Raw genomic sequence first — 24,034 nt, 5'->3', positions numbered from 1 at the left:
ATGTACCTACCTATCGTAACGTGTGTATTCAGGTTGCAATCATAGATTATAATCTAAGGTTGCAATATCGAATTCAGCAGGTGCAGAATTGATAAGGGCGCTATGACAACAATGCTAAAACTGAAAAGGTGTAGGTGTAAATAGAAGCTTACAGAATGAATAAATCTTAATAAAATAAAAAAAACATTTTTCTTTCCTTACACCCACACATACAGGGTTTTACAGATACAATGAAGTACTATATCTAAAAATTAAAGTCACGTATGACTTTGAATGTTATTAATTTCATAAAAACAGGAGTAAATAACACATTGTGAAATTATGGTAGACAATAATAATATGTTAATTAAGATTCTAATCAAGATATAATCTGTTGATTGTGGGCAGCTGGTGTGATAATGTTATTAGTTTTAACATTATCAATTTAATAGTGTATCGTATATATTATTAATTTGATGGTCTGCTAGAGGAGAAGTGCTCGCTACGTGGAAAGATGAACAATAAATATACCGCGGTGATTCTGGTCGCGCTGGCCGCATTGGCCAACGCTAACTCTAGCTCCTTTTCGAAGGTGCTGCCTTCGTTTCTCGCTGATAGGTAAGTATTTAAAAAAATACGCAGGAAATTGTTAGATTTATGTAATACACGCTTACTTTACCTGTAAGCAAGCTTGTTAAGTAATGGTCCCACATTGCCGTTAGAAAATGTTTGTAAACATTTTCTAACATAAAAACATTTACCAACAATTTTGTTAGGAACTGTTACATGTTATAAGTGCTCCTACACTAATAGAAAATGTTTACTAACATTTTATAACATTTAAATCTGGCGTTGGCTCGCAGTTTGGTTAGCGTTCTGAGGGCGTCTACACGAAAATGGAAGAGGATTTGCTCATTGGAATAGCTTTCATTTTTTGTTAAAAAAAGAAGAAAAAGCGCTCTTATTGGATGCGCCAAACGCTTAAAGCTAGAGGAAAATATACCTTTATAAAAGGTTTACAAACAAAAGGTAACACATGTTTAATTTTGTTATAATTTGTTAACTACCTATACTAAACATTTTCTAACAAAAAAACATTTTTTAACATTTGTGATTAGGTAAATGTTTGCTAACAAATGTTTACTAATGTTACTAAACATTTTCTAACGGCAATGTGGGAGCATTAGTGAGGAAAACTAAAAGCATTGTTTTCCTTTGTAACTTTAAGAAAGAGAGGAGCATCCTAACACAAGTATTATACTTAAAAGGAAACCCCAGCCACTTGAAACAAAATGTGAACTTAAAGATACCTACTTACTGAATAAATATTTTTTCATTTAAGTAGGTATTTAGGTAGGTACTCAATACCTAAGAGATTTTACTTTCATTAATTTAATGCATGAAACGGAAATCACCTTTAATAATTCTCGTTTGTAGAGATCATTTATCTTATACATTATAAAAACGGTTTATACCTACTTATATTAAGAATAACTTTTAAGCACGGAATAACCTTGTGTGCCCTATTAAGGAGTTAATTAACACACATTGATGTGTGAAGGTTGGTGACATAAAACAGTTGAATAACTTTTTTACCACTTGGTTGGTAGTTTAAATTATAAATGCGTTTCAGCAAAAACTGGGATGGGCTCGGCTTGCAGGCCGAGGTTAACGAATATGTTGACAATACTATCTCGATGATCGTGCCATTCATGAAAACCCATGGACTGGAGCCCATGGAGCTACCTGACGTCATTGAGGGATTCGAAGTTGTATGTATCTCTTCACACGAAGACTCTACATATGAAAATGGAAAGACTTAAGTTGTTAAATACTTGCATTTGTATTTTCAGAGGCCAGTCCTGATCACATACAGTGCTTGGCTCAAAATCCACGACGGTTACATGACTGGCCTTGTGAACGTAGCCCGATCTGGAGACCAGAGGGTCAACTACTTTGCCAACATGCTGCGCGTACGAGTCCAGCTCCGGTTTACTGACTTGGAGGTTAGTACCTACTATATCGAATTAAAATACATAATTTAACTATGTAGGTATACAAAGCGCCAAACTATTAAAAGTGTCTCACTTGTGAATCATACCCACTATCTAGGGTCGAAAAAGTCACGATTCTCTCGGTCTAAAGCTAGGCGCAGACCACCGACTTTTAGTTGGCCGATAGTTGGGCCCGATTCTAATATGTGTGGAGAATCGGCCGATACCAAATCGGTGTAATATGCGCAGTGCCATACATGCCTATACTGATTACCTAGGTAACTGCACGATTAAACTATCGGCCGACGATAAATCGGTGGTCTGCGCCTAGACTAAGACCACGGTTTTAAACTACTAGAGATACCTGTCTTGTTTTTTTTAGGATAAACAATTTTTCTTTTGTTTTTCAGTTCATATACAGGTATTTGGTGAAGGTGATGAACCTTGGCCCCACTGGAGGGATTGTGGGCTCGCTCAACCGCTTCAACATTGTATTCGATCTGTTGATCGATTTCAACAACGATGAGCTTCATCTTCAGGAGTTCTCTATTTCTGATATTGGGTGAGTTGTATTAGAACTTTCTAAGTTATCGTTTTCATCATCAATCCCTTATTTTATAAAATTATAACAGGAATTTTGTTTTCATAGGGGTCACTTAAAAATTAGGGATTGATGGTAAAAACGGTAAGAAAGACTAGTTACTCCAGGACAATGACGCTGGTTAGTAGTTTTTCCTGTTTGTTATTTGATGTCTAGGAGTATGTTGTGAATTAATGAAGTAAATAAACTTTACCGTACGTGATTCGTAAACACTTTAAAGGTACAGTCAACGTCAAATAGTTCGTGACACCCAAAAGTGCCCAAAAAGTTGACAACACATCCTTTTTCCAAATGTAACAGACGTCGCAAACTTTTTGGATTTTTTGGGTGACTGACGACTATGCCTACTGTTTATTGCCGCTAGCCCGCATACAGAACTATCACGACAGGTCGCGGGTTAGATCCCTGCACAAAATAACTATGTGATACTTATCTGTTTATATGGGCTGGGTGTTTCTATGTAATATACTCGTACATAGATTTGTGTTGTAGGTCTTTACAAAAAGTATATGTAATCTAGTGTGTCCACAGTACAAGCATTGTTTATTTTGGGACTGGATGGCGTAGTGTTTAATGTCCAAGGATAGGTATTTATTTATTTTATCTATAACACCTTTAGATCAGCAATTCAAAGGCATATTTAATTCTACCTAACCGATTACATTATCTAAGTTTTAAACAATCAAAAATATTCAAACGAATGTTGTGATTTCGTTGATAATAACTTTACGTAGAGCACCCAGATAAATTATTTTGTCACCTGCCTAGATTAAGTTTGTACGGAACCCTCAATGCGCGAGTCCAACTGAAACTTGACCGGTTATTTTAAAGGCAATGACACACAATTTTATTTTACATCTGTTTACATAGTATTTTCATACAACTTATGATTCAGAAGTGTTATTCATATAAAATGCGCAGTATAAAAAATTTCATCGACCTTCTGAATATTTACAGTTGCCTCTTTATTATTCGATTTTGTTCAGTCATAAAAATCACATAATTAATATGACCTGAAAGTATTACATTAATATTCGTTTGTTCTTTTGTCGGTCACTAGAGAGACAAAAGGAATATTTTTACTTACTTTTACTTTAACATAAAAGAATGAAGAGAGTAAGTACAGAGAAAAAAAAGACATCTACAATCTACATAAATAGGCTGTGCATACTCGTATGCACATGTTGGCGGGATGGTGTGTTGTGTCATGTTGGGCTTTGTTTATAATTTACTTTCAATTGCATTTATTTGTTTTATGGTTGTAAGTAAAAAATACTTTACGCGAAAAAAATGCTGAAAAAAGGAAAGGCAATGTTAGACTTCGAGTCCTTTAACGTAAAAGTTAGGAGTAGGTATCTATAGGACTAGTATTATATTATCAGTAGTATAAATAAACTAATAATGATATTAAGTTGATAATTTCAGCCATAGAATGTCACAGCAGAACATAGGCCTCCCCCAATGATTTCCACAATGGCCGGTTGGTGGCGGCCTGCATCCAGCGCCTTCCTGCTACCTTTATGAGGTCGTCGGTTAGTGGTTCAGTTCATTGGTCTATGTTCAGCAGTGGACTTCCTATGGCTGAAATGATGATGACGATATGATGAATTTATCAACAAATAAACTTATCTGTGATCGTCTGTGGTGTTGCAGACGCCTGCGGGTGCGTCTTACCGGCAACATCCTGACCGACTGGCTGGTGAACCCTGTCATCCGGGTTTTCACGAGCATCTTCGACAACACCATCATCCGGGTGGTCCAGAACAACATCAGGTCGGCCATCCAGGACGGCCTCGACTTCATCAACACCAACGTCAAAATTGTCATTGACCAGATAGAGAACTACGGCAACTAAAGCGATAGAACTTAATATTTTAATTTTCTTTTACAAAACTGGTGCGTGATGTGACCCCGGAGGAGAAGTGCGGAACTAAGTAAGGTTTATTTATCAATAAAGCAATTGTTACGATACAAATTGTTGTTTTTAAGTTAGCATTTTGTTTTCTGCAAATAAATAAATAAAATCACGCCTGTAGCCATAAGTATGCGCATGGTATGTCCTAATTGAAGAAAAGTTTTATAGTAGAGTACCGGAATAGGGTGCCTGCCTAGTGCGCCTCATATGATCGACTGGCTGGCGCAGCTTTGCTGTGGCAGCCAATCCGGTATATGAACACTCCATGCAGCCCGTGCACTAGGCAGCCAAGAGTGTTCATATACCGGATTGGCGTGCACGGTAGGTCGAGTTCAAATGCAATAAGGCACCCTTTTGTGACATCATCAACGACTGTACTGGACTCTATGAAACACACGTTTGCTATGACAAAAATCATAACAAAATTCGAATAAAACAACATTTTAAAATGATTTTTATATATTTTGTTCGAGGATAACCTCTATGGCATTTACAATGGTATATCATTTGAAATGAATTGTTTGTCGTATAACACATTATATTATAATAAATAACACAGTTTTGCCTGTTGTTTGATTAAAACTAAAATTCTTACATTGATACTAAAATTATTATTCCATATTATGTTGCTACAAAATAACAGTTCAACATTTTAAGGAAACACCAGCATTATGAGTTTAAAATGCGGTTATGCAATAATGACCTCGATTTTATATTATTGCTAATGAATGTGGTTTATTTATGTGGCACTTACTTGGCACAAAATATCAGGTCAAATATCTAGCTTGTTTATCGACTTTTCTACTGCTTTGATTATGACTACTAATCAATTGATAACTACCTATGCGATACAGTGTGGGTACATTCAAAATATAAGCACACAAATACAGCGCTTAACGAAGCGAATCATTTATATTTAAGGAATAACATAATAATAAAAGTGTATTTTAAAACCGTCCGAGTGTAACACTAGAGAGCAAAGTTCCACCCTCTGACAAGTGCCAACTCGTCGCTACTAATACCTACATTACCTACGTAAAAGCGAAAGTAATACATACTGAAAACAATTATTTTGGCATAGGCATGTGTAGACATTCTTTTATTAAGAACCAAATAATACTCACGTAGGGATGATAAAAAATTAATAACGCAGAACTAATTTCAGACAATATAGGTACTTACTTAAATTACTCATACACTTGCAACAGGGTGTCCCTAACATACGCCATTCATTGACTCTTATACATAGGCATTCTTACGCAACACATTTAACTATACAATCGGGGCTTACAAACTATTGGCTAAAGGCTTACTCTATGACGCCGCCGTTTTTGATGAAGGTGTCTTTCGCGATTTGGTGGAGTTGCGCAGACATTTTGTCACTGGTTTCTTGCACCATTTTGGTGAAGTGTGAGTTGGGGTTATTGAGCAGGTTGTGGGGGTGGTCGAATTCGACGAGGCGTCCGGCATCCATCACCATGACGCGGTCGGAGTCCATGATGGTGTTGAGCCGGTGCGCCACCGTCAGCACCGTGCAGTCCGCGAAACGAGTTCGTATCGTTCTCTGGATGAACTCGTCCGTTCTGCAAAAGTGTCAGGATTAATCTATCGAAAGTAGACATTTGTGTCTTTCATAGATGAACCTTCTCTTATGTAGCCCCTCAAATCTACTACTACAGTCAGCGTCAAATAGTTCGTGACACCTAAAGTAGCCAAAAAGATCCCAACACGTTTTTGTTCCGTTTGTGTTGTCAATTTTTTGGCCACTTTGGGGTCACTAACAGTTATTTGACGCTGACTGTACTACTACTACTACTAGCACAGAATAATAATAAGTACTACGTACAGAAGTTTTACTTCGCGAAGGTATTTAAAAAAATGTATGCTCAATGTCATTAACAATATGGTGTAATTTAGCCTGTCTCAAGAGTCAAGCACCATTTTGTTGACAAACGTCAGTGATCGGCACTGCGCCGAAGCTATAGGGCTGACTTCGGTAAATTGATGTGACGTGAGGTGCCAAACTGCGGAAAATGGCGGAGGAAATACATGATTTAGCATGAATTATCATGAATAATATTAACTACTTATTTACCTCTCAGTGTCTTGAGGCAACTTAAAAAAGTACATTCTGTGTTTTTATTATTATTTAGGCAGTTAAACACTGCACAGTATTTAGTACACCATTTTCTTTATTTTCTTCCATCATACACAAGAATACGCGTGTTTGAGTCAATGTTCGCTCGTATGTGAGGCCTTGTCGAATAGTATCCTGTAGGTGGGCCATCGTGCGTGTTTTGTTTTCGATGTAAACTCGCGGAGATAAACAGGCCTGCTACTAGTAAATACCTAATATGTGCACGGGAGCTTAATTAGATTTGATGCGCTACATTTTGGGCGCTACTGAGTACCTATAGCAGATTGTAGCTGGTATTTAGGTAGTATCACCGAAGTAAATCGGTTAATCAGTGACGTAAATCGAAGCAAAATGTAGAGTCGATCTATTGTTTCGATAGTAATAGTCTTCTAATCACTCAGATTGCTTATCCTTTGTTAGGTAGCTAGGTACTCACTTAGGGTCGACGTTCGCGGTGGCCTCATCAAGCACGAGGATTCGGTTCCCGCGCAGGATGGCTCGCGCCAGGCACACCAGCTGTCTCTGCCCGAGCGAGAAGTTCGATCCACCTTCAGACACCTTGAAGTCTAGCGCTGGCACTGCCGTTTTGAGGTCCACCTGGGGTTTAAGTAGGTAAAACAATGTAATTTTTGCAGTTATTACTCATGAAAACGTTTTGAATTGCTAATCAGGCATTGTTATCTGAGAGACGCGTGATAGAGAGTAAAAGTATTCATGAATAAATATTAGTTGACACATGCGAGCGACTATTTTTGAGGATATTGAGCTATGTAATACCTAAGTAGGTTAGAACTTTTCCACAACTTTACTTCACCCTGTGAGAAATAGGAACCCTTGTTTCAGCAGGTGCACACGCTACAATTAATCGCAGCGAGTGTGTATAGTCGTATTAAATTAATTTATTAGTCGGCACGTGTGTTGTCCCCGTTCATAAACTTCATTTCGCAAGTTTGCGCCGGAGAAGCGGCGTCGTCTGCAAACTTTGAAGGTTTATGAATGCAGTCGTGCCGCGCTTTACGTAATCAAGATTCTCCCCAATGCAGATTAATTAGGAATTCTAATTACCTTATTATATTTATACCTATCTACAATTACGTCAATATCTATTTACCTTATACGAGTACATACTTAGTAAGGCTATCTACCTACCTCTAATAACTCCTCTATAATTGTAGCATAGCATTTCAGTATTAGCGATTAGAAGTAGTGTATCATTGTGATATGTTATCTTATTTTGGTCTAATCGCATTAATGTTATTCGGTTGTTTTCAATCCATATCTTCTTTGTTAATAACTCAAGGCCCGTTGCCCGCTTTGTAGGTAGCGTGACGCAAATTGAGTACTTACTCGATATAATCGATAGCAGATAGGTAGCCTACCTAAGAGTTTGATTACATGAGGCAGCAATAACTACTCGTATCTATAATCTGACTGCTAAAGGTGTAATGTACAGTCGACAGCACATCAAGCTATACATTTTCGTTGCAAACTCGCCCCTATCGCAACTACGTAAGATTCCGCAGTGTTTACGTTGACGTGCTGTCGACCGTACCTATATAGCACTACTACAGTAAATAATGTTTTCATAATCGATGGAGTGTCTATCTATGGTCATTGGTCACAGAATAAGTTGGTGTGGAGATATAATTTTATGCACTGCATGGAATGGCACCAGCGCGGCAGCGGGTGTGTGAAGATCTGATAAACATTTGATTGTTTTGTTTTCAATACATTATTTGAACCTGTAGGTACATTATGTAACAGCTGGTATTAGGTACTTACGGCTTCAAGTGCCTTCCAGAGCTGGTCGTCATCGTAGTTGTTGAAGGGGTCCAGGTTGTAGCGAACTGTCGCCGAGAACAGCACTGGCTCTTGGGGTATGATGGAGATGTTCGAACGCAGCTCCTGCGTGGCGAACAGTTGGGTAAGTCATTTGTATATTTCATAGTTATTAACATTTTCTGGCATTAAGAATCGCCTCTCGATCTAATTTTTATAAAACAACTCAAATATATCGAACTGTCTAAAGTGGGAATCGAACCCACGACCTTTCGCTTGCTTGTAGTACTACATGTGGTACCTACTTACTACCCAGCATTGATGGAACAAACGCTGGCCGTAATAGCGTATTACACTTTTTGAAAATTTTGTCGGTTCATTCAGTGTCTAAATAACTCAGATGGAAGAGCAGTCGCCCGGCAAGAAAAAGGTTCGATTTCCACGTTGGGCAGTTCGATTTTTTTAGGTATTTAAAAAAAAATATTTCATTTAGTGGTATGTAATATAGGCAGTTTAGGCAGGTATACTTAGGCCCGGTTTTTTGATTCGTAGTTAAAATAACCAATGGTCAAATTTGACAGATGTCAAATGACAAGTGGTTAAATATCAGAAAAAAATGTTTTTCGAACAATGGTTAGCTTGACTTTTAGTACATTTTTTAACTATTTGTTTACATTTTGTTAATATTTAACCATTAGTAGCAAAATTTAACAATTAGTTATTTTAACTATGAATCAAAAAACTGGGCCTTAGCACGTAGGATCATTATAACTTTTTGCTACCATTAGATTTTTAATGGGATATTTAACTCTATAATGTGTTTGTTTATGTGTACGCTCGTTTTTTCAACTAGTTAAGTATAATTAGAATTTTTGTTGAAAAACAGCACCTATTGCAACAAGATGCATTTTAGCTTGATGTAGGTACTTCCGTCTGTCCTACTATGTATTTTGTTTTGATGTAGCTTCAAAATAGGTACTAGGTACGTGTGTACTTTACAGGTGACTGAATAGTGCAAATGATGCACTTCTGAGCTTCTGACCTACAAATCACCTATATTTTTGGTAAACAACAGCAGCTCCTGTAATGACCTACACAGTACGTATAAATATTTTGATATAGTGTCGTACCATAGAATAATACCTGTCGTACCTACCTAGACCCAGTTATGACGTAACCAGAAACGTTATGACGTAACCATAGGCGTCTTACTGAAGCTCTCAAGACCCTGCGACGATAGACAAGTGTAAACTGTGAATTAAGCAAGCAAGTAGATAAGTGATCTTACTTGTAAGGCAAGGTATTTGGTGTCGATGTCGTCAATTAGCACCTCGCCTTCGACGATGGCCAGTCGGAACAGCGACGAGATCAGTGAGGATTTGCCGGCACCCGTGCGGCCTACTATGCCCACCTGGTAAATAAAACGAAAATATAAATAAATAGTTTATACGCTAACTCTTCTTTTTCGTCGCTACACTAACGCAGAGTGGTCGTGGTCTTCACACCCAGTCCGGTATATACCTACGCTAACAGTTACACCTAAATAAATTAATATTAAGTACATATAAAAGTTGTTCCGGTGTCTATAAGTGCGATAACAGGAGCACAATCGGAAAAGACGACGAAGGTCTGGCTAGCGTGGGGAGTGTATGCCAAATCCTTTATTTCGTTTGGCAGATTAGAGAGGTCCTCCTGCAGTGGAGACCAAAGGATCTGATGATGTTGACGATTAGTTAGTGTGTTTTATGTACCTTCCATCCGCTTTCTAGCACCAGGTTGAGGTTTTTGAGCACGGGCAAGTCTTCAGGGGTGTACTTCATGTAACAGTTGCGGAATTCGATGCGTCCGCGCCACGGCCAGCCTTTGGGCGTTTCACGTTCTAAAATAGGAAGCATGATATACATTTTCGGTACCTAGCTTTTTAATTCATTGTTTTGGGCATACACACATGAGAAAAATGTACACGTTAGATGTCAATCTTAAAATCAAATTTCAAGAACTTAATCAAATTAATATAAATCCTACGAAAAACCATTATCATTTAAAATGTAACCAAGACGATAATGTAATGGCTCGCATTGTGAAAAGGTTTAAATCAGATCTCACTTGGAGACGAGCTTCTATCTCGGAAGGCCTTTTATATCCCGAGGAAAATGTTCTGAAAATCATATTACTTACTTATCTAAGCAAAACTGATCGTTGCAAAATACTAACCGCCTTTGTCCCACTGCTTCTCGCGTTCAATGTGGGTGTACTGCAGAATCCGCTCCACACTGGTCATCTGCGAGATGACTTCGGCTGTCTGTCGCACCCCAAACTGCAGCATGCCCGTCAGGATGAGAGTCTGGGATATCGCCAGGCCCACATTGCCGGAGAATATTGTCTCTGTGAACATTTACATTGGAACTTTGTAAAAATCTGAAACTGAGAATGCAAGTAAAGGATATCTTAAGTTATCAGTAAGTTGTATGACGTGAACAAAAGAAACTCAACCCGTTGTTAAAATGCTATACTATGAATTTAGCTCACCACGACGGGTTAGTTAATATTAACGGACTATTAGTTAATTTGTATTTTTTACTTTTATAAAATTGAAATATTGTTCCGTTATATGAATGTAGGTAGGCGTAAGTTTATACTTACTGCTATCTATGACTAGGAAGGCGACTATGACTATGGCAAGGTAGAGCACACAGATGAAGTCGAGCCAGAAGCCGAGCGTCACGCCGCTCGCCAAGTAACTGCTCCACGTGGATGTGTGAATGTCCTAAAGAAAAAAATCTTGCTTAATGTTTTTAATTTGCGTAATGACGAGTGCTAAAAGAGTGTTAACCTCTGACACTGTTGCATATTGGCGAGGCCTGTGGTGACGTATGCGTGGTGATTTCACAATGCTTTTTGGTGAATTTCATGTAGCGCTTACGTCAGTTTACTGACTCAGGCTGTGTCAGAAACTTGGTCTATGCAGTAGATTAAGCGTTAAATTAAAATTCAGAATCAAAATTCAAGCCTTTTGTTTGCTTCTGTGTCTTTGGAATACGAACCTGAAACCTATCGAACTCCTTTATCAGTCTTTGTTGGGCGCCGGCGGAGCGTATGGTGCTGATGCCGTTCAGCGTTGCAGACATGTGCGAGAATACTGGACTGCGGGCTAAAAATGACAGTACTTTTAGCAAAAATCTAGTAAAAAATCAATTACAAAATTACTGCAAACATTATACTTACTTGTGCCTTCCAGCCGTTTGATAGACTGCGCTGATTTGAGGTAGATTTGTAGTATAGTGTAAAATAGCAGCAGGATAATCGTGGTCGGCAGTAAGGTCCATACAAGAGCAGCAGCGTTCAGAGCCAATATGCTGAACATCACCAAGTAAATCTGAATGCACTCCAACAAGAATCGAGGAAGAAGTTCATCCAATGCTCCGATATCCTTAGAGAATCTGTTCAAAATACGCCCTGAAAAAATATGAATTACTTAGTACAAGTTTTTATGTCTCTACTTTGGAAGTTAGGTACTTATTCTGTGGTCGTAATACTGTTACGTGCTACGTAAGGCTTAATTAAGTGTTGAATATTTGATTCAGGAGAATGTACTGGCGCGTGGTGCGAAGTTTTGATAAGTATAATTATTGAAGAAGTTGTTAAAAATTAAAGTTTTTTGTGGGGCCTCGGAGTTACCTACTCAATTATTGTTATGTGTAAATAACTAAGTAGGTACTCAAAGAAGCCATTTTTTTCTAAGTAGTTAAGAATTTGGAATAACGTGTTTACATCTTCAGTAGGTTTATGTACGTTTGTACCTGCGCATTTTTAAAATCCTGTAATTTTTTAATGTGATTTATGTACTAATCTAAATAAATCATATGGGCACTGATTATTCACTTTTAGAATTCATAGCTACCTATCTAAAACAATTTAAACTGAAGATCAAAAACAGACTGAAAAGCATCCTCACCTGAAGAGTTAGAGTCGAAGAACCTCATGACGCCTCTCAACATGGAATGGAACATATCATTGTGGAGGTTCCTGGAGGCGGTCATGCACACCTTGAAGAACATGAACGCGCGCGCCGTGATGAAGAAGATGCAGCAAACGATGAGCGCCGAATACACGTAGAGGTACTGAGACGTGTCTAGGGGTCCTATGTAGGCGTGGATGTCCATATCTGGATAGCAAAAACAATTTACGTTTTAAATCAGTGTTAGGTCATGCTCTTATGCTTCAATCACACCAAGGCGTGCAGATCGCCATCGCCGGCGCGATCACGGCGCGATCATAGGCCAAATGACAGGCAGCGCGAACTGTCATGGGTACCGCGAGACCTGTCCTATGATCGCGCGATGGCGATCTGCACGCGTTAGTGTGGTTGAAGCTTTACAGAATAGAGTTCTATTACAATTTGTAATGACCACTTAATTGTTTTTAAAAGTCCTCGTACCATTGATAGAAATCTGGGATGAGCAGTGGGGCTTGGTGCAGTGGTTGTTATTGGGTCCAAAGGAATATAATTTTCACATATACTTTTGGATCCTACTGCTTTTGTACAACAAAAATTATTATAGGTAAATGTATTTCTGTTATGTTTATAATTACCTGGTTTCATTTTTATTCCGGAGAAGTAACTGGATAAGTTGAAGGTGCTATTTCTTGGCACAATGACTGTATCATAGTCAATTTTCGTGCCATTGCTTTCTCTTTCTTTCATTCTCGTTACCTCATTTGTCCTAAAAAATATATAAAATGTATTTTATTGGGGTCATGTAACTATTTTCGTATTTCATGGCAGTACATTCAGTGGGGTATCTTGATCGGTATTTTAGTATTCAAGGCAAATTCACCTTCTATAGAAAGTACAGCTGCATTCGCAAATTGCAATAGCTACATTTACAAACGCTTCACGTAAAGGAATGGAAGGTAATTATGAGTATTACGTATACGAAAGGTAGTCACGTAAAATTAAAGCATAACATGTTGTAGCGTAGCATACATAGGAATCAAAAATTAACAATTGATAAGCCTAATTTTAGAGCAGTTATGTCCTCATATGAGTGTCAAAAAGGTTTTCCCAAAATCAGGCAGTGTATCAAAAACCTACATCTTGTGATTTTTCTATTTAAGAAAATCATTTACCAGAAAGTGACCCAATAGTCACAAAGAGTTGCGGATAGTTGTCCCACGAATAGCAATAGCACCATGAACACGAGGCGGCCGGTCTTCCCTCCCGCTCTCAGGTAGGCACCATAGACGTGCCATCCCATAGAGCCTGATTCCCTCTCTTCTTCTTCCATCTCTTGCGCGACCTCACAACCTCCGGTTGATTCTGTGAGGGACGGCCGACGGGTGGTAGATAGCTAAAATAGAACAGTTCAAAAATTTTAACTCACTTTAAATTTTTAGGTACTTAATTCAGTCTTAAAAGTTAATTTTCCCACAAGGTTCAAAAGGCCACGACAATACTCATAAAGCATTCGGTACAACTGTAGTATTAAGTAAAATGGTTGGTATTATAATGACTTACCCTTGAAGATGTTCTTCTTGGCATTGGAGGTGGTTTTTCAGCGTCTTTCTTGTCATCATCGTCATCCTGAGTAGACGATAATAATTTTGCGAAGTCTTTGCCAGAATCGACTAGTTCATCGTACGTCCCTTTAGCATCTACAGCTCCCTGTTAGAAAAACGTAAAATCACCTGTTCATTATCATTTAAAACGACCTTTATTCAATTGTTCGATTTACTACGAGAATGTAAACAATCACTCTCTTACTAAGGCGTTGCATACAGAATAAATAAAATGGTAGAGCCACGGAATACATTTTTAACTATTCCGTATATAGAGAAGTTACATAATTTGTGTCCCTAACCCTAATCGCTAGAACCTACGCTGAAAGTGAAAGTGCATTTCACGTAACCAACCAGACCTTATTGGTGTTAACAGGTGTAGAGTTTTGTAAATACATCTAGTATCGACGATGGTACATCAATATAAACATGATGATACCTTATTTTTTTCTTATTAGCCTACCAGCAATTGTTTGGTACATTGACAACAACCAGAGTTAAATATCTAAGCTAAATAAATAAAGGTATAAAAGTTACGTACAGAACAAAATGCAGTAAAAATACTAAGGTTCAAAGAAGAGATGAGCAAAATGGAGTAGAGAGGTTCAATAAAGACAAAAGGGAGGGACTCTTTTCTTCTTTATCGATTTGTACGTTTCGAGTATTACCGGAGATTTTTCAACAAAAATGTGTACAGTCTGCTGTCAAGTATACTCACGTTGTTCAATATAACGATGTAGTCGGCAGCCTTGAGGTAGTGCAGCTGGTGCGTGACCAGCACTCTAGTGGTGTGACGAAGGTACCCTCCGATGCACTCGTCGAACAGCTGTCTACCCACGTGCGCGTCCACTGCTGATAGTGGGTCGTCCAAAAGGTAAACCTCCGCCTGGTAAAAAAATAAGACCATTATTTATTTATTTAACATTTTGCACATAAAAGTAATGTACAGTGGCGGGCATTCTCTACCAGTCAACCACGAGTCAAGCAGAAAAACTAAGGCGGCGCAAAAATTAACAGATTGTACCTATCTACTTACATAAGATTAGACTCATGTCTGGGATAAGGACAAAAAAAATTGTATAGAAAAAGTCTTATTCCTCAAAATTGATAAAATTTAAATTCCTTAATTATTAAAGTTACTTAGCATAATTACCTACTTAAGGTTATAAGGTCACGTCTAATGACAAAGGGCAGGTGTTAAGAGATACTTTTGTGCTATGTTTATAGCGGTGTAAAGTTTTGGTAGCATTTTTATGAATTTGACCTCTAAGTTGCCTAAAAGAGATCGCTTTATAGCGATAAGACCGCCTAAACTGTGTCGTATATTTTGTTTCTCTGTCTTTTTCTTTTCTTGTCTTGTCTTTTGTGGTGTATAATAAAGTGTGTTCTATCTATCTATCTAATTTAAATGATATGATCGGGTCGATGATGTCCTTCTAATTTTTTGTATTTATAAATAATGGTCGGCCATGAACTGATCGTGTCACGTCTTCCCGTCGCTAGCCTAGGTCTAATTAAGCAGTGTAATTTCGACTCTACCATTGTTACTGTTGTAACATTATGAAAGTGTTCATTTTGGAATTTGACGACAAGACGTTACATTACGAGTACATTAAGATTGTAAGAATAATTAAAAAATGTTAAATTACTCATGCGAGTAATTGTTACCTGTCTGTACACAGCACGGGCGAGATTGATTCGCGCCCTTTGACCTCCAGACAAAGATGCGCCTCTTTCGCCCACCAACGTTTGGTCCCCATGAGGGAATTGCTGGAAGTCTTTTTGTAGGGCGCAAACTCTGACCACCTGTTTGACAAAAATGTGCTTAATAAGTGATTATAATAAAAAAATAATTAATAATTAAAAATACTAAAAGGTAACACCAACACGCGGTTGGTAGAGGAATGTTAATTGAATTTTGCGGTTTTAATACTGTTGGAAAAAAGTAGCTTTGTGGTTTGAAATGGTAAAAACTAAATACCTCTTTGTATTTCTTGGAGTTGTAAGGAAGGCCAAAAAGGATATTTTGGCGGACGGTAGCGACGAAAAGCCAGGGCTCCTGGCTAGCGTAGGAGAGCGGCCCTGACAGGTATATCTTGCCGCAGGTCGACCGTAGCTCATTCAATAGCAGGTGCAGAATGGAACTCTGAAAATATGAAAGTTGATTAATGTGACGTGATTCAAAACATTTAGGTCGCATCTTGACGACTTTTAACCCTAACTTGAGCTATTGAAACAGTGAGTGATACAGTGACAGTGCTACAGTGACAGTGAGGGATCCCGATCACATCCCTAAGCAGGCTCTGGTTTGGAATCACCAAGGAAAACGCAAACGTGGTTGCCCCAAGCAAATTTCGTGGTGCATTGTAGCAGACGAGGCGAAGAAAATCGGCAAGATTGGAGCGAGATCAAACGCGAAGCTCAAGACCGAAAGCGATGGAGAACTGGTTGTGGACGCCCTGTGCCCCATCTAGGGGACATAGGACCTTAAGTGAAGATACAAAGTTAAAAATCATGCACTATTTGTAAGATGTAAGAGTATGGATAAGATATCATGTGTGTGGGCAGAAGCTGGGATTGACTGCTAATTGATCAATAAAAGTAGTAGTTATGTTACATAGGTTATAAAAGCTCTGTTAAATGTCAGTAATAATACCTAATATAGAGTTCTTTATTTATTTATGGTAATGTGCCTCTTAAGTCATCTATCTCCCATCCTACTCGCACGTGGAAGATTTATTAAACTAAACATCATTTACCTAGTATGTAGGTATGTATAACTCTCAGGTATAACTATAGCACATTTACGTGTCTAGTAATGCGCTTTGCATGCTTAACGCTACTATACACAAAAGTGCAACCCTATACCTAATTAATTCTTTTGTCTATGTACGATGAATTTAATTTTTACATGAAACTAATCTGCGTTTGACCTGAATCAAAGAATACCTGACCGCAACAAAGACTGTTGCGTATTACGAACCGACTCGCAGACTCGATTCAATCTCAAGCATAGTATGAGACATTTTGTTTGTAAAATTTAGAACAATCACAGAAAATCTATTGAGATTGAATCGTGACAATTATTTTTTAATACTCGCCTAAAAGACATCTAACTAAAAACTTAGCTCAGTCAGTGCCTGAGGTATGGGAGCGGCAGAAAGGGATGACATTGACATAATTTATAACGTGACACCAGTGACACAGCATACAAATCTGAAGGAGATTTGAAGTCACGCTGACGTTTGACGTTACAAAAACACCTGTGCCGTTCCAATCCCGTGCCGTTCCAATACCTATACCCCAAGCATGGACTGAGTCAAGCACTAGACCTATAGGTTAAAAGTAGGAAGATAGTTCTCACCTTTCCAGACCCAACTGAGCCAATGATTGCGCAAAGTTTTCCCTTCGGCACAGTAATGTTGACGTTGCGCAGCGTCACCGGCCCGTCTTCAGTCCAGCTCGCGTTCACGTCTTGAAGGAGAATACCCACGTCTGCTCCCACCGTCATGGAGCTTAGAGTCTTCTTCAGTAGACCCTTCTCGTTGCAGTCGAAACCTGAAAGTAGGTATAAAACAAACAATTAATCTTTACTGGTCCGATTTGGAAAAAATATTGTGTTGGGTCGTCCATTTTTCGAGGTAATACTCTACGAACAATAAGAGTGGAACTTCAATGAAAATTTTTGGGAAAACGGGAAAATTACAAAAGATATTTTCATGGGTACGAAGTTTATAAAATGTAAACCAAATGACGATCGTTGATAAATTGAAGTTCTAAGATCGTATTTATTCTGAATTGGTAAAGAAATGCCTGAATATAACAAAATACACCAAAGAAAATATTAGAGAAATGTAGCTCTTTCCGATGTGTTATCGTTTTCATCCAAACAAAGTCAGAATGTTTCAAAGTTAAATGTCTCAATTTCTTAAACAAAAAGAAAATTTTCATTGTCTCGTTCATTGTTGTATGGCTTAAAGTAAATATTGTTATGGTTCATTAATGAAGCTGTTTACTTTGTGCGTGTGTCGTAACACCTGCATAAACGATTATTTGTAAAACAATACTTTTCCACATATAATTTTTAAATGAAAATGTACCATGCCTACTCATTTGAATAAATCAGAATGTATACATAGTGATTTTTAAGAAATAAGATGTAGTTATAGAAAATGAATTCATCAGTCGAAGTAAAATCACCTCTTAGTTCAGTATGTGTGTGGTGAAAGTGAAAGTGTGTTCAAACTGAGAAGATTTATGGGAATACCTTCATAGTACATGCGTGTACATGAAGGTTAACACTGGGACCTTATGTAGTTGTATTAACGTGCTTTTTTGCAACAAAACATGTTTAGTCTGATATATTTAACGTACCTGGGTTGAATATGCCATCTTCGTCGATTTTCTTGAAAGTGTTCTGGCAGAGGTCTTCTTCGCTGAGGTTCTTTTGTTTCTTCCTCTCCACGCTCTGGACCAGTTTGGCTATGTCCACGTCGGCCACACTCCTGAGGTCCTCGCGCTCGTCTGTTTATGCATTATTAATAAGCACTTTATAATAACTAGTGAGCGCAATGTGCGCGTTGCACATGTTAATCCACACCGCAACTCTACATCTGGTATAAATTAATTAGGATTCCGATATCTATGAAGTTATTACTTGATGAGTGGACTGACACAATGCGTGCTTATGTTTATTTATAAGGTTCTTAGTTACGGTCAATACCAAGTATTAATTTTTAAATACAGATGCAGTAGGTATTGCCACGATGTCTCACAGATATTTATTCATATTCATTTAACTTTTTCTGAAGAACTCATTTGCTTTTTAAATTATTTACTATTATCTAGATCTATTAATAAAAAAAGAATAATGATAGAAAAAGACTAAACATTGTTTCAAAATTTTAAGTTGGTAGTAAAATTGCGTTAAGGCATGTCCGAGCCACCTTCCCTCGAAGTTCCTTTAAAGTTATGGGTTAGTGTAAAATCAATCAGCACATGCAAGTTAATAACAAGCTTTAAGAAAGTTATTTCCCCTGAAAGTTTTCCTAGCATTATAACGCCTAGAAACGCCATTCAAAATCACACCGATTTACTTGGGATTTGTCGTACCATGTAGTAAGAGAGTCTCAATTCGCCGAATGCTCGTTACACATTCCATTGCTGCACTAAAAGAATGAATGGTACAGATGGATAGTGTCGCTTGCAGAGTGTTGAATAATTGTGCCGTTGGATAAGCCTGTGGAAACCACACTAACTATTACAAAATATCCAGCAGATGGAGATATTAATTGATTAGCCCACATGCCGCCTAATAACCTGCATCAATATTGAAGAATGGTCCTCTTAATTACTACACTCAGTTCATGCGTGATATATCTTTAACACACCTAATTAAGTAAAATCATGCATCACTCAAGTTCTTAGAAAAATGGTGATATAAGGTTAATAGTCGCATAAAGGTGAATTATTGAATAATTGCCGTCTAGTCACTGCATCCGTTACGATTAATATATTCGCAACGATCAAGTTGTACATTGACACATAAAAAGAGTTCCTACAGAAGTGAGTTAGGCATACCCTAAGCCAGTAAACATCAATTGGTGTTAAACGATGTCCTGTAATAATTTGGACTCGTGGAAGATTTGAGAAGGATAAAAATAGACGCATGCATTCGAGGTTTGACCAGTCGGTCACATACCGAGCAGCATGAACGCCTCTAGGCGCTGCACTGAAATCAGCGCCTCGGCCAAAAACGAGACGGCGTTCGACATGATAATCGAAAGGGTTCCTTGCAGGGTGTTGTAGAACTGTGCCAGTGGAAAAACCTGAAAATTTTTGCTGTGTAATTCTGGATCTGGATCACAATGAGACAAGTTTATTTGAGCAATTTAATATTTTCGTAAATGCCGCTTATGCTTGTATCATAAGCAGGCTGCCTTTCAGTTTCTTATAATCTTCAAAGAAATAAAATAGGTTCATAATAACGACGTGGAATGTAGGAAAGATTTTTTTTTATTTACAACGAAGAAGCTCTTGGCCTGATGGTAAATGATGATCAGGCTGAAGGTGGAAACGAGCTTCATTCGGAATTATTGCTTTTCATTTTAGGTAAAAAGGGGTGTTTAGTTTGCCACCTTAGTACATAAAGTGTGCTAGAAAACAATGCACTTGCATTTTTGAGCTCAATAAGCTTTTTATGGCCTTTGCATTGATAGGGCCGTTTACAACTTTTGAACCCCATCTCGATGGCTCCTACGTATACTGGCGTAAGTGAAAAAAGTAAATTTTACAGGAGAGCCATTTTAGTGGCCAGAACCATATTTTTGGGTCATATCTTTTGACCTACTAAAGCGAATTTAATGAAATTTCACATTTAGCCTTAACATGTAATGCTTTTGCTGCTGCTGTTATCAATTTTTATATTTTTCTTATATATTTTGAGATTTTACGCATTGCCCTTTTACGTCGGCATATTTCTATAGTTTCATGTATATTGTTCAACGTAAAGAGACTTAAATGACAACGTAAATATAATATTTTAAGCGATTACTCTCTTTATTTATGCATGTAATTATTTTAATTGTTATCATGTGCTATATCAATAATAAATCAGTTAGAAAAAGTCGTTTAATGTACCGTTTTACGTTTTAACGCAAATACGCCCATATACTGTGCTCGAGATTTAGTTAGGTCTTTTAACTTAATGTGTCATATTTTTAAAAAATATAAATAATTTGAAAAAATCGAATTGCCTAAGGCGGGAATTGAACCCACGATGCCTTAGGCAGTTCGATTTTTTCAAGTTATTTATAATTTTCAAATTAGTTTGAGATGCGACTCTTAACGCTAAAAATTAAATAACTATATAATGTGTCATAATTTATAAATAAAACAATTTGCTAAATATTTTCATGGCTTTATTTAAGATTTGGATTATAAAAAATATATGTTTATGTAAGCAACTACTCGTATAGATTGACGAATCGTATGATTGGGCTTTATACGTGGCGTAGTTTTGCACATACGCCTATTTGCCTAAAATTTTATTTTGTATCTAATGGAAAAAAAAAATTTTTTTCTTACTGATGTTATAGATTAGAGCAAAGTGAAATCATTGCTTAAATAATTGGAAAAAGGCGTAAGCGGCAGTTTCGCCCTTATACGTAGGAGCCATCGATCTTATTTGGCCTATGTTATAAAGACAAACTTACGATGTCAGCGGTGACTTGGTAGCCGAAGAGCGAGTAGGTGAGCAGGGTGATATACAGGGACAGTCGTTCGGTGAACACCATGAAGCTAAGGTACACCCCTCGGAGGTAGGACGCGGAGGTGATGCACTTGATCTCATTCTTCCGTGCCAGAGCTACCACTTGCTCGAACGGCTTTTCCCAGGCGTACATTTTTATCACCTGAAATAAATAATGTGTTAGATTTTTATGCGGTTTAGAGTTCATTTGTCTATAGAACTCGGCTGTCACATTCTTCAACGAACAACACGCTTGCATCCTCTTCCGGCCTAACGAGAACATGTATGCAATTTTTTATTTCTTTTAGGATACTATATTTTTATTTACATATCAAGTTTCATGTGATATTATGTAATATAGCTTGCTTGTAAAAAACATTACTGAGCTAAGCTAAGCTCTTGTTTTTTCATCATTCGTAATTTAGTGACTCAAGGGTCTCAAACACTAGGATTTGATTACTAAAAGACCGCAAAAGTTTGACCATTCACTTGATGATGAATAGAAGTAGGAATGAGATTGAATTGGATATCTATAATGGTTTAGAGTAGTTTAAACTGACAAATACGAGACAGATTTTAGTGCAAAGTGGTAAAAACCGAATCGGCTATGGGAAGTGAATTATTTGTTTCACAATAGGCATGCGAAATGGGCAAATACGGTATTGTGAATTGTATACCTGTGACGATTTCAACACAAGTCAGGTTTATACGATTTATACGATCATATTACAGTAGGTAAGGCGTTTTTAGTAAGTATGCTACTATGCATCACAAATTCACAATATTTTAATAGAGGTTTATATGTCAAAGAATCAAATTGAAAATCAGTTAGGTGTGGTCAGATTCGTACACAACGAGGTCAAATATCATTCACTGGATGTACACAATACGCCGTACTCGTACTTGACATACAAAAACATTTGCTTATAGGTACATACTCGTAAAAACAACTCGCGGAAAGTGACATTCATTACCGCTATGTATTGTACCTACATGTGTATTCACTGTAATTAAAAGATGGATAAGTTATTGAATATTTAACCATTTACGGAATACGCAAACTTTTTAAGTGAATATGAAATCCTCATTTTTATACCCTTTTATCATTGCTCTAGGTCATCGTCATAGGTGAGTATGTTTACGCGAGTAAACAAATATCTTTTAAAATGTCTAAGGCTGGGTTGCACTATCTTACTCGTTTAACAAACGTTAAAAGTCTATCAAACTCCGTACAAAAAAACACCGGTTATGGTTATAGTCACGGTTAAAATAAGGTGGTACAACTCAGCCTTCATTAATTAAAAAACATAATTTTTGAAAATAAATAATGATTGGAGTAGATAGCAGCTATCTGTTTTTAATGTAGTATGTAGGTAGGTATTTACGCATATGGCTATGAGTACTTACCTGTGCCCTATTAATATGCGATAAGTAAGGTAAATCATGAAGGTTTGTCACTGTGTTTTATGTAGATATGTATTAATGTGGTCGGTAAAACCACAGTTTATGGTAGGTAATGAAACGCAACCAAACCGTAACCATAAATGTACCTAAGCCAAGTACTTATGCGCTATTTTTATTTAATCAGCAACCTGATGCTATTCTAAGGGAGCAGCTTAGTGACTCTACAAGACTATAAGAACAAAAGATTAAGAGCAAAAGTAAATATACGAGTTTTTGTACGGTTGCTTGGATTTAAACATATTATGAGAAAGAAACTGTTATTTAATTATAGTATTTTGATGTAGTAAAATGTGTAAACAATTAATTCAAATCTTGATTACGCCCAAATGTGAACCAAATTACAATTTAGTGTGATCTGATTCACCTAATAGCATCTCTATCTAGTATTTTTATCGAGAAACGATTAAGTAATAGTTTTGTGTAACAATCGAACAAAAGATTAACACTCCGGCGTCTGTGCCTACAACAGGACACGTGAATCTCCATTAGTAGAATTTGAGATTCAATTAAATTCCAGTTAACATACCTGCATGCCACTAATGATTTCGTCCATAATGCGCACGCGCTCGTCGGTTTTACAAGCGGTCCTCATCCGTAGCCGTGCGGCCAATTTGCTCATGTAAGCTGTAACAATCGTCACACACAATCAACTTAATGGTGCCGGTCTTTGTTATCATATTTTTTGATAATTACATCCTAATTTTAAGGTGAGTATAGACTAGCTAGAGCAACTAGAACGGTTTGGTTAAGGTACAGGTAAAATGTATGACGTTTGGTTCGTGACAGGGTGATACTCGTACACTATACATTTCATAGAGCAGCTTGTTGTTCTGTTACAAGTAAATGCTCTAGTCTATACTCACCTTTAGTAAAACGACGTGATAAAAATATCATTATCGATTTCTTTGATAGCGACCGGCATTGTCGACAAATCACGTGACTTTTCGACAGTATGAGATATAATTTGAAGTAAAAACCGACTAACATTGCACTGGGATAGTTTGTAGGACGATGCCGACGACTCCAACAATCGCAGCATAGCCGATCTTCAGGTATATGAGGTAGCACACGATGACGACTTGCAGAGGGAGCAGCCAGATGAAGTGAGTGTAGATGAATGCATAATCGAACCGGTTCACGTCGTTAGACAACAGGTTGACGACTTGCCCCGCCGTCGTCTGCGCGAGGGCGCCAGAACTCATGCGCATGACCTGGTAATTTAAACAGTATTGAATTAAACAAAAGACCAATAATGTTATACATGCATGCCTTGTGAAGTGCACGTTAATTGCTATAAGCAAACGAGATCGTGCTGACAGCTTAAGGTAATACTACTCATTAATGCGTTGTATTGTTA

General features: G+C 37.6%; 2 protein-coding genes across 2 annotated transcripts in view; one reads left to right on the top strand and one right to left on the bottom strand.

The window, feature by feature from the left end:
• Nucleotides 1-449: 449 nt before the first annotated feature.
• Nucleotides 450-4,549, top strand: LOC135082235 (uncharacterized). The gene is made up of 5 exons (XM_063977008.1): nucleotides 450-597; nucleotides 1,613-1,751; nucleotides 1,833-1,985; nucleotides 2,384-2,535; nucleotides 4,228-4,549. Exons 1-5 carry the CDS (start codon nucleotides 494-496, stop codon nucleotides 4,427-4,429), a joined length of 750 nt encoding a protein of 249 aa, XP_063833078.1. The 5' UTR covers nucleotides 450-493; the 3' UTR covers nucleotides 4,430-4,549.
• Nucleotides 4,550-4,930: 381 nt separating this feature from the next.
• Nucleotides 4,931-24,034, bottom strand: part of LOC135082217 (ATP-binding cassette subfamily C member 4) — a 38,983-nt gene continuing 19,879 nt past the window's right edge. The window contains exons 4-25 of the mRNA XM_063976985.1: nucleotides 23,663-23,888; nucleotides 23,204-23,301; nucleotides 21,179-21,376; nucleotides 19,666-19,792; nucleotides 18,339-18,488; nucleotides 17,329-17,522; nucleotides 15,946-16,110; nucleotides 15,633-15,770; nucleotides 14,683-14,850; nucleotides 13,924-14,070; nucleotides 13,536-13,756; nucleotides 12,999-13,129; nucleotides 12,361-12,570; nucleotides 11,631-11,861; nucleotides 11,450-11,556; nucleotides 11,049-11,172; nucleotides 10,620-10,790; nucleotides 10,157-10,284; nucleotides 9,694-9,816; nucleotides 8,409-8,531; nucleotides 7,063-7,223; nucleotides 4,931-6,072 (exon numbers count right to left, since the gene is read on the bottom strand). Of these exons, the coding sequence (XP_063833055.1) occupies nucleotides 5,799-6,072; nucleotides 7,063-7,223; nucleotides 8,409-8,531; nucleotides 9,694-9,816; nucleotides 10,157-10,284; nucleotides 10,620-10,790; nucleotides 11,049-11,172; nucleotides 11,450-11,556; nucleotides 11,631-11,861; nucleotides 12,361-12,570; nucleotides 12,999-13,129; nucleotides 13,536-13,756; nucleotides 13,924-14,070; nucleotides 14,683-14,850; nucleotides 15,633-15,770; nucleotides 15,946-16,110; nucleotides 17,329-17,522; nucleotides 18,339-18,488; nucleotides 19,666-19,792; nucleotides 21,179-21,376; nucleotides 23,204-23,301; nucleotides 23,663-23,888 (3,615 nt within the window). The 3' untranslated portion in view covers nucleotides 4,931-5,798. The remainder of the gene's footprint in view (nucleotides 6,073-7,062; nucleotides 7,224-8,408; nucleotides 8,532-9,693; nucleotides 9,817-10,156; nucleotides 10,285-10,619; nucleotides 10,791-11,048; nucleotides 11,173-11,449; nucleotides 11,557-11,630; nucleotides 11,862-12,360; nucleotides 12,571-12,998; nucleotides 13,130-13,535; nucleotides 13,757-13,923; nucleotides 14,071-14,682; nucleotides 14,851-15,632; nucleotides 15,771-15,945; nucleotides 16,111-17,328; nucleotides 17,523-18,338; nucleotides 18,489-19,665; nucleotides 19,793-21,178; nucleotides 21,377-23,203; nucleotides 23,302-23,662; nucleotides 23,889-24,034) is intronic.

This window comes from Ostrinia nubilalis, chromosome 2, assembly GCF_963855985.1.
Source record: "Ostrinia nubilalis chromosome 2, ilOstNubi1.1, whole genome shotgun sequence".
NCBI classification, from domain to species: Eukaryota; Metazoa; Arthropoda; class Insecta; order Lepidoptera; family Crambidae; genus Ostrinia; species Ostrinia nubilalis.
Note: the sequence above shows the minus strand (reverse complement) of the source record. Positions and strands in the feature narration are given on the sequence as shown.

Coding starts and splice junctions, on each gene's coding strand:
- LOC135082235 (XM_063977008.1), top strand. CDS start 494: ATGAACAATAAATATACCGCGGTGATTCTGGTCGCGCTGGCCGCATTG. Junction 1,986..2,383: donor TCCGGTTTACTGACTTGGAG/GTTAGTACCTAC, acceptor TTTGTTTTTCAG/TTCATATACAGGTATTTGGT. Junction 2,536..4,227: donor TTCTCTATTTCTGATATTGG/GTGAGTTGTATT, acceptor GTGGTGTTGCAG/ACGCCTGCGGGTGCGTCTTA.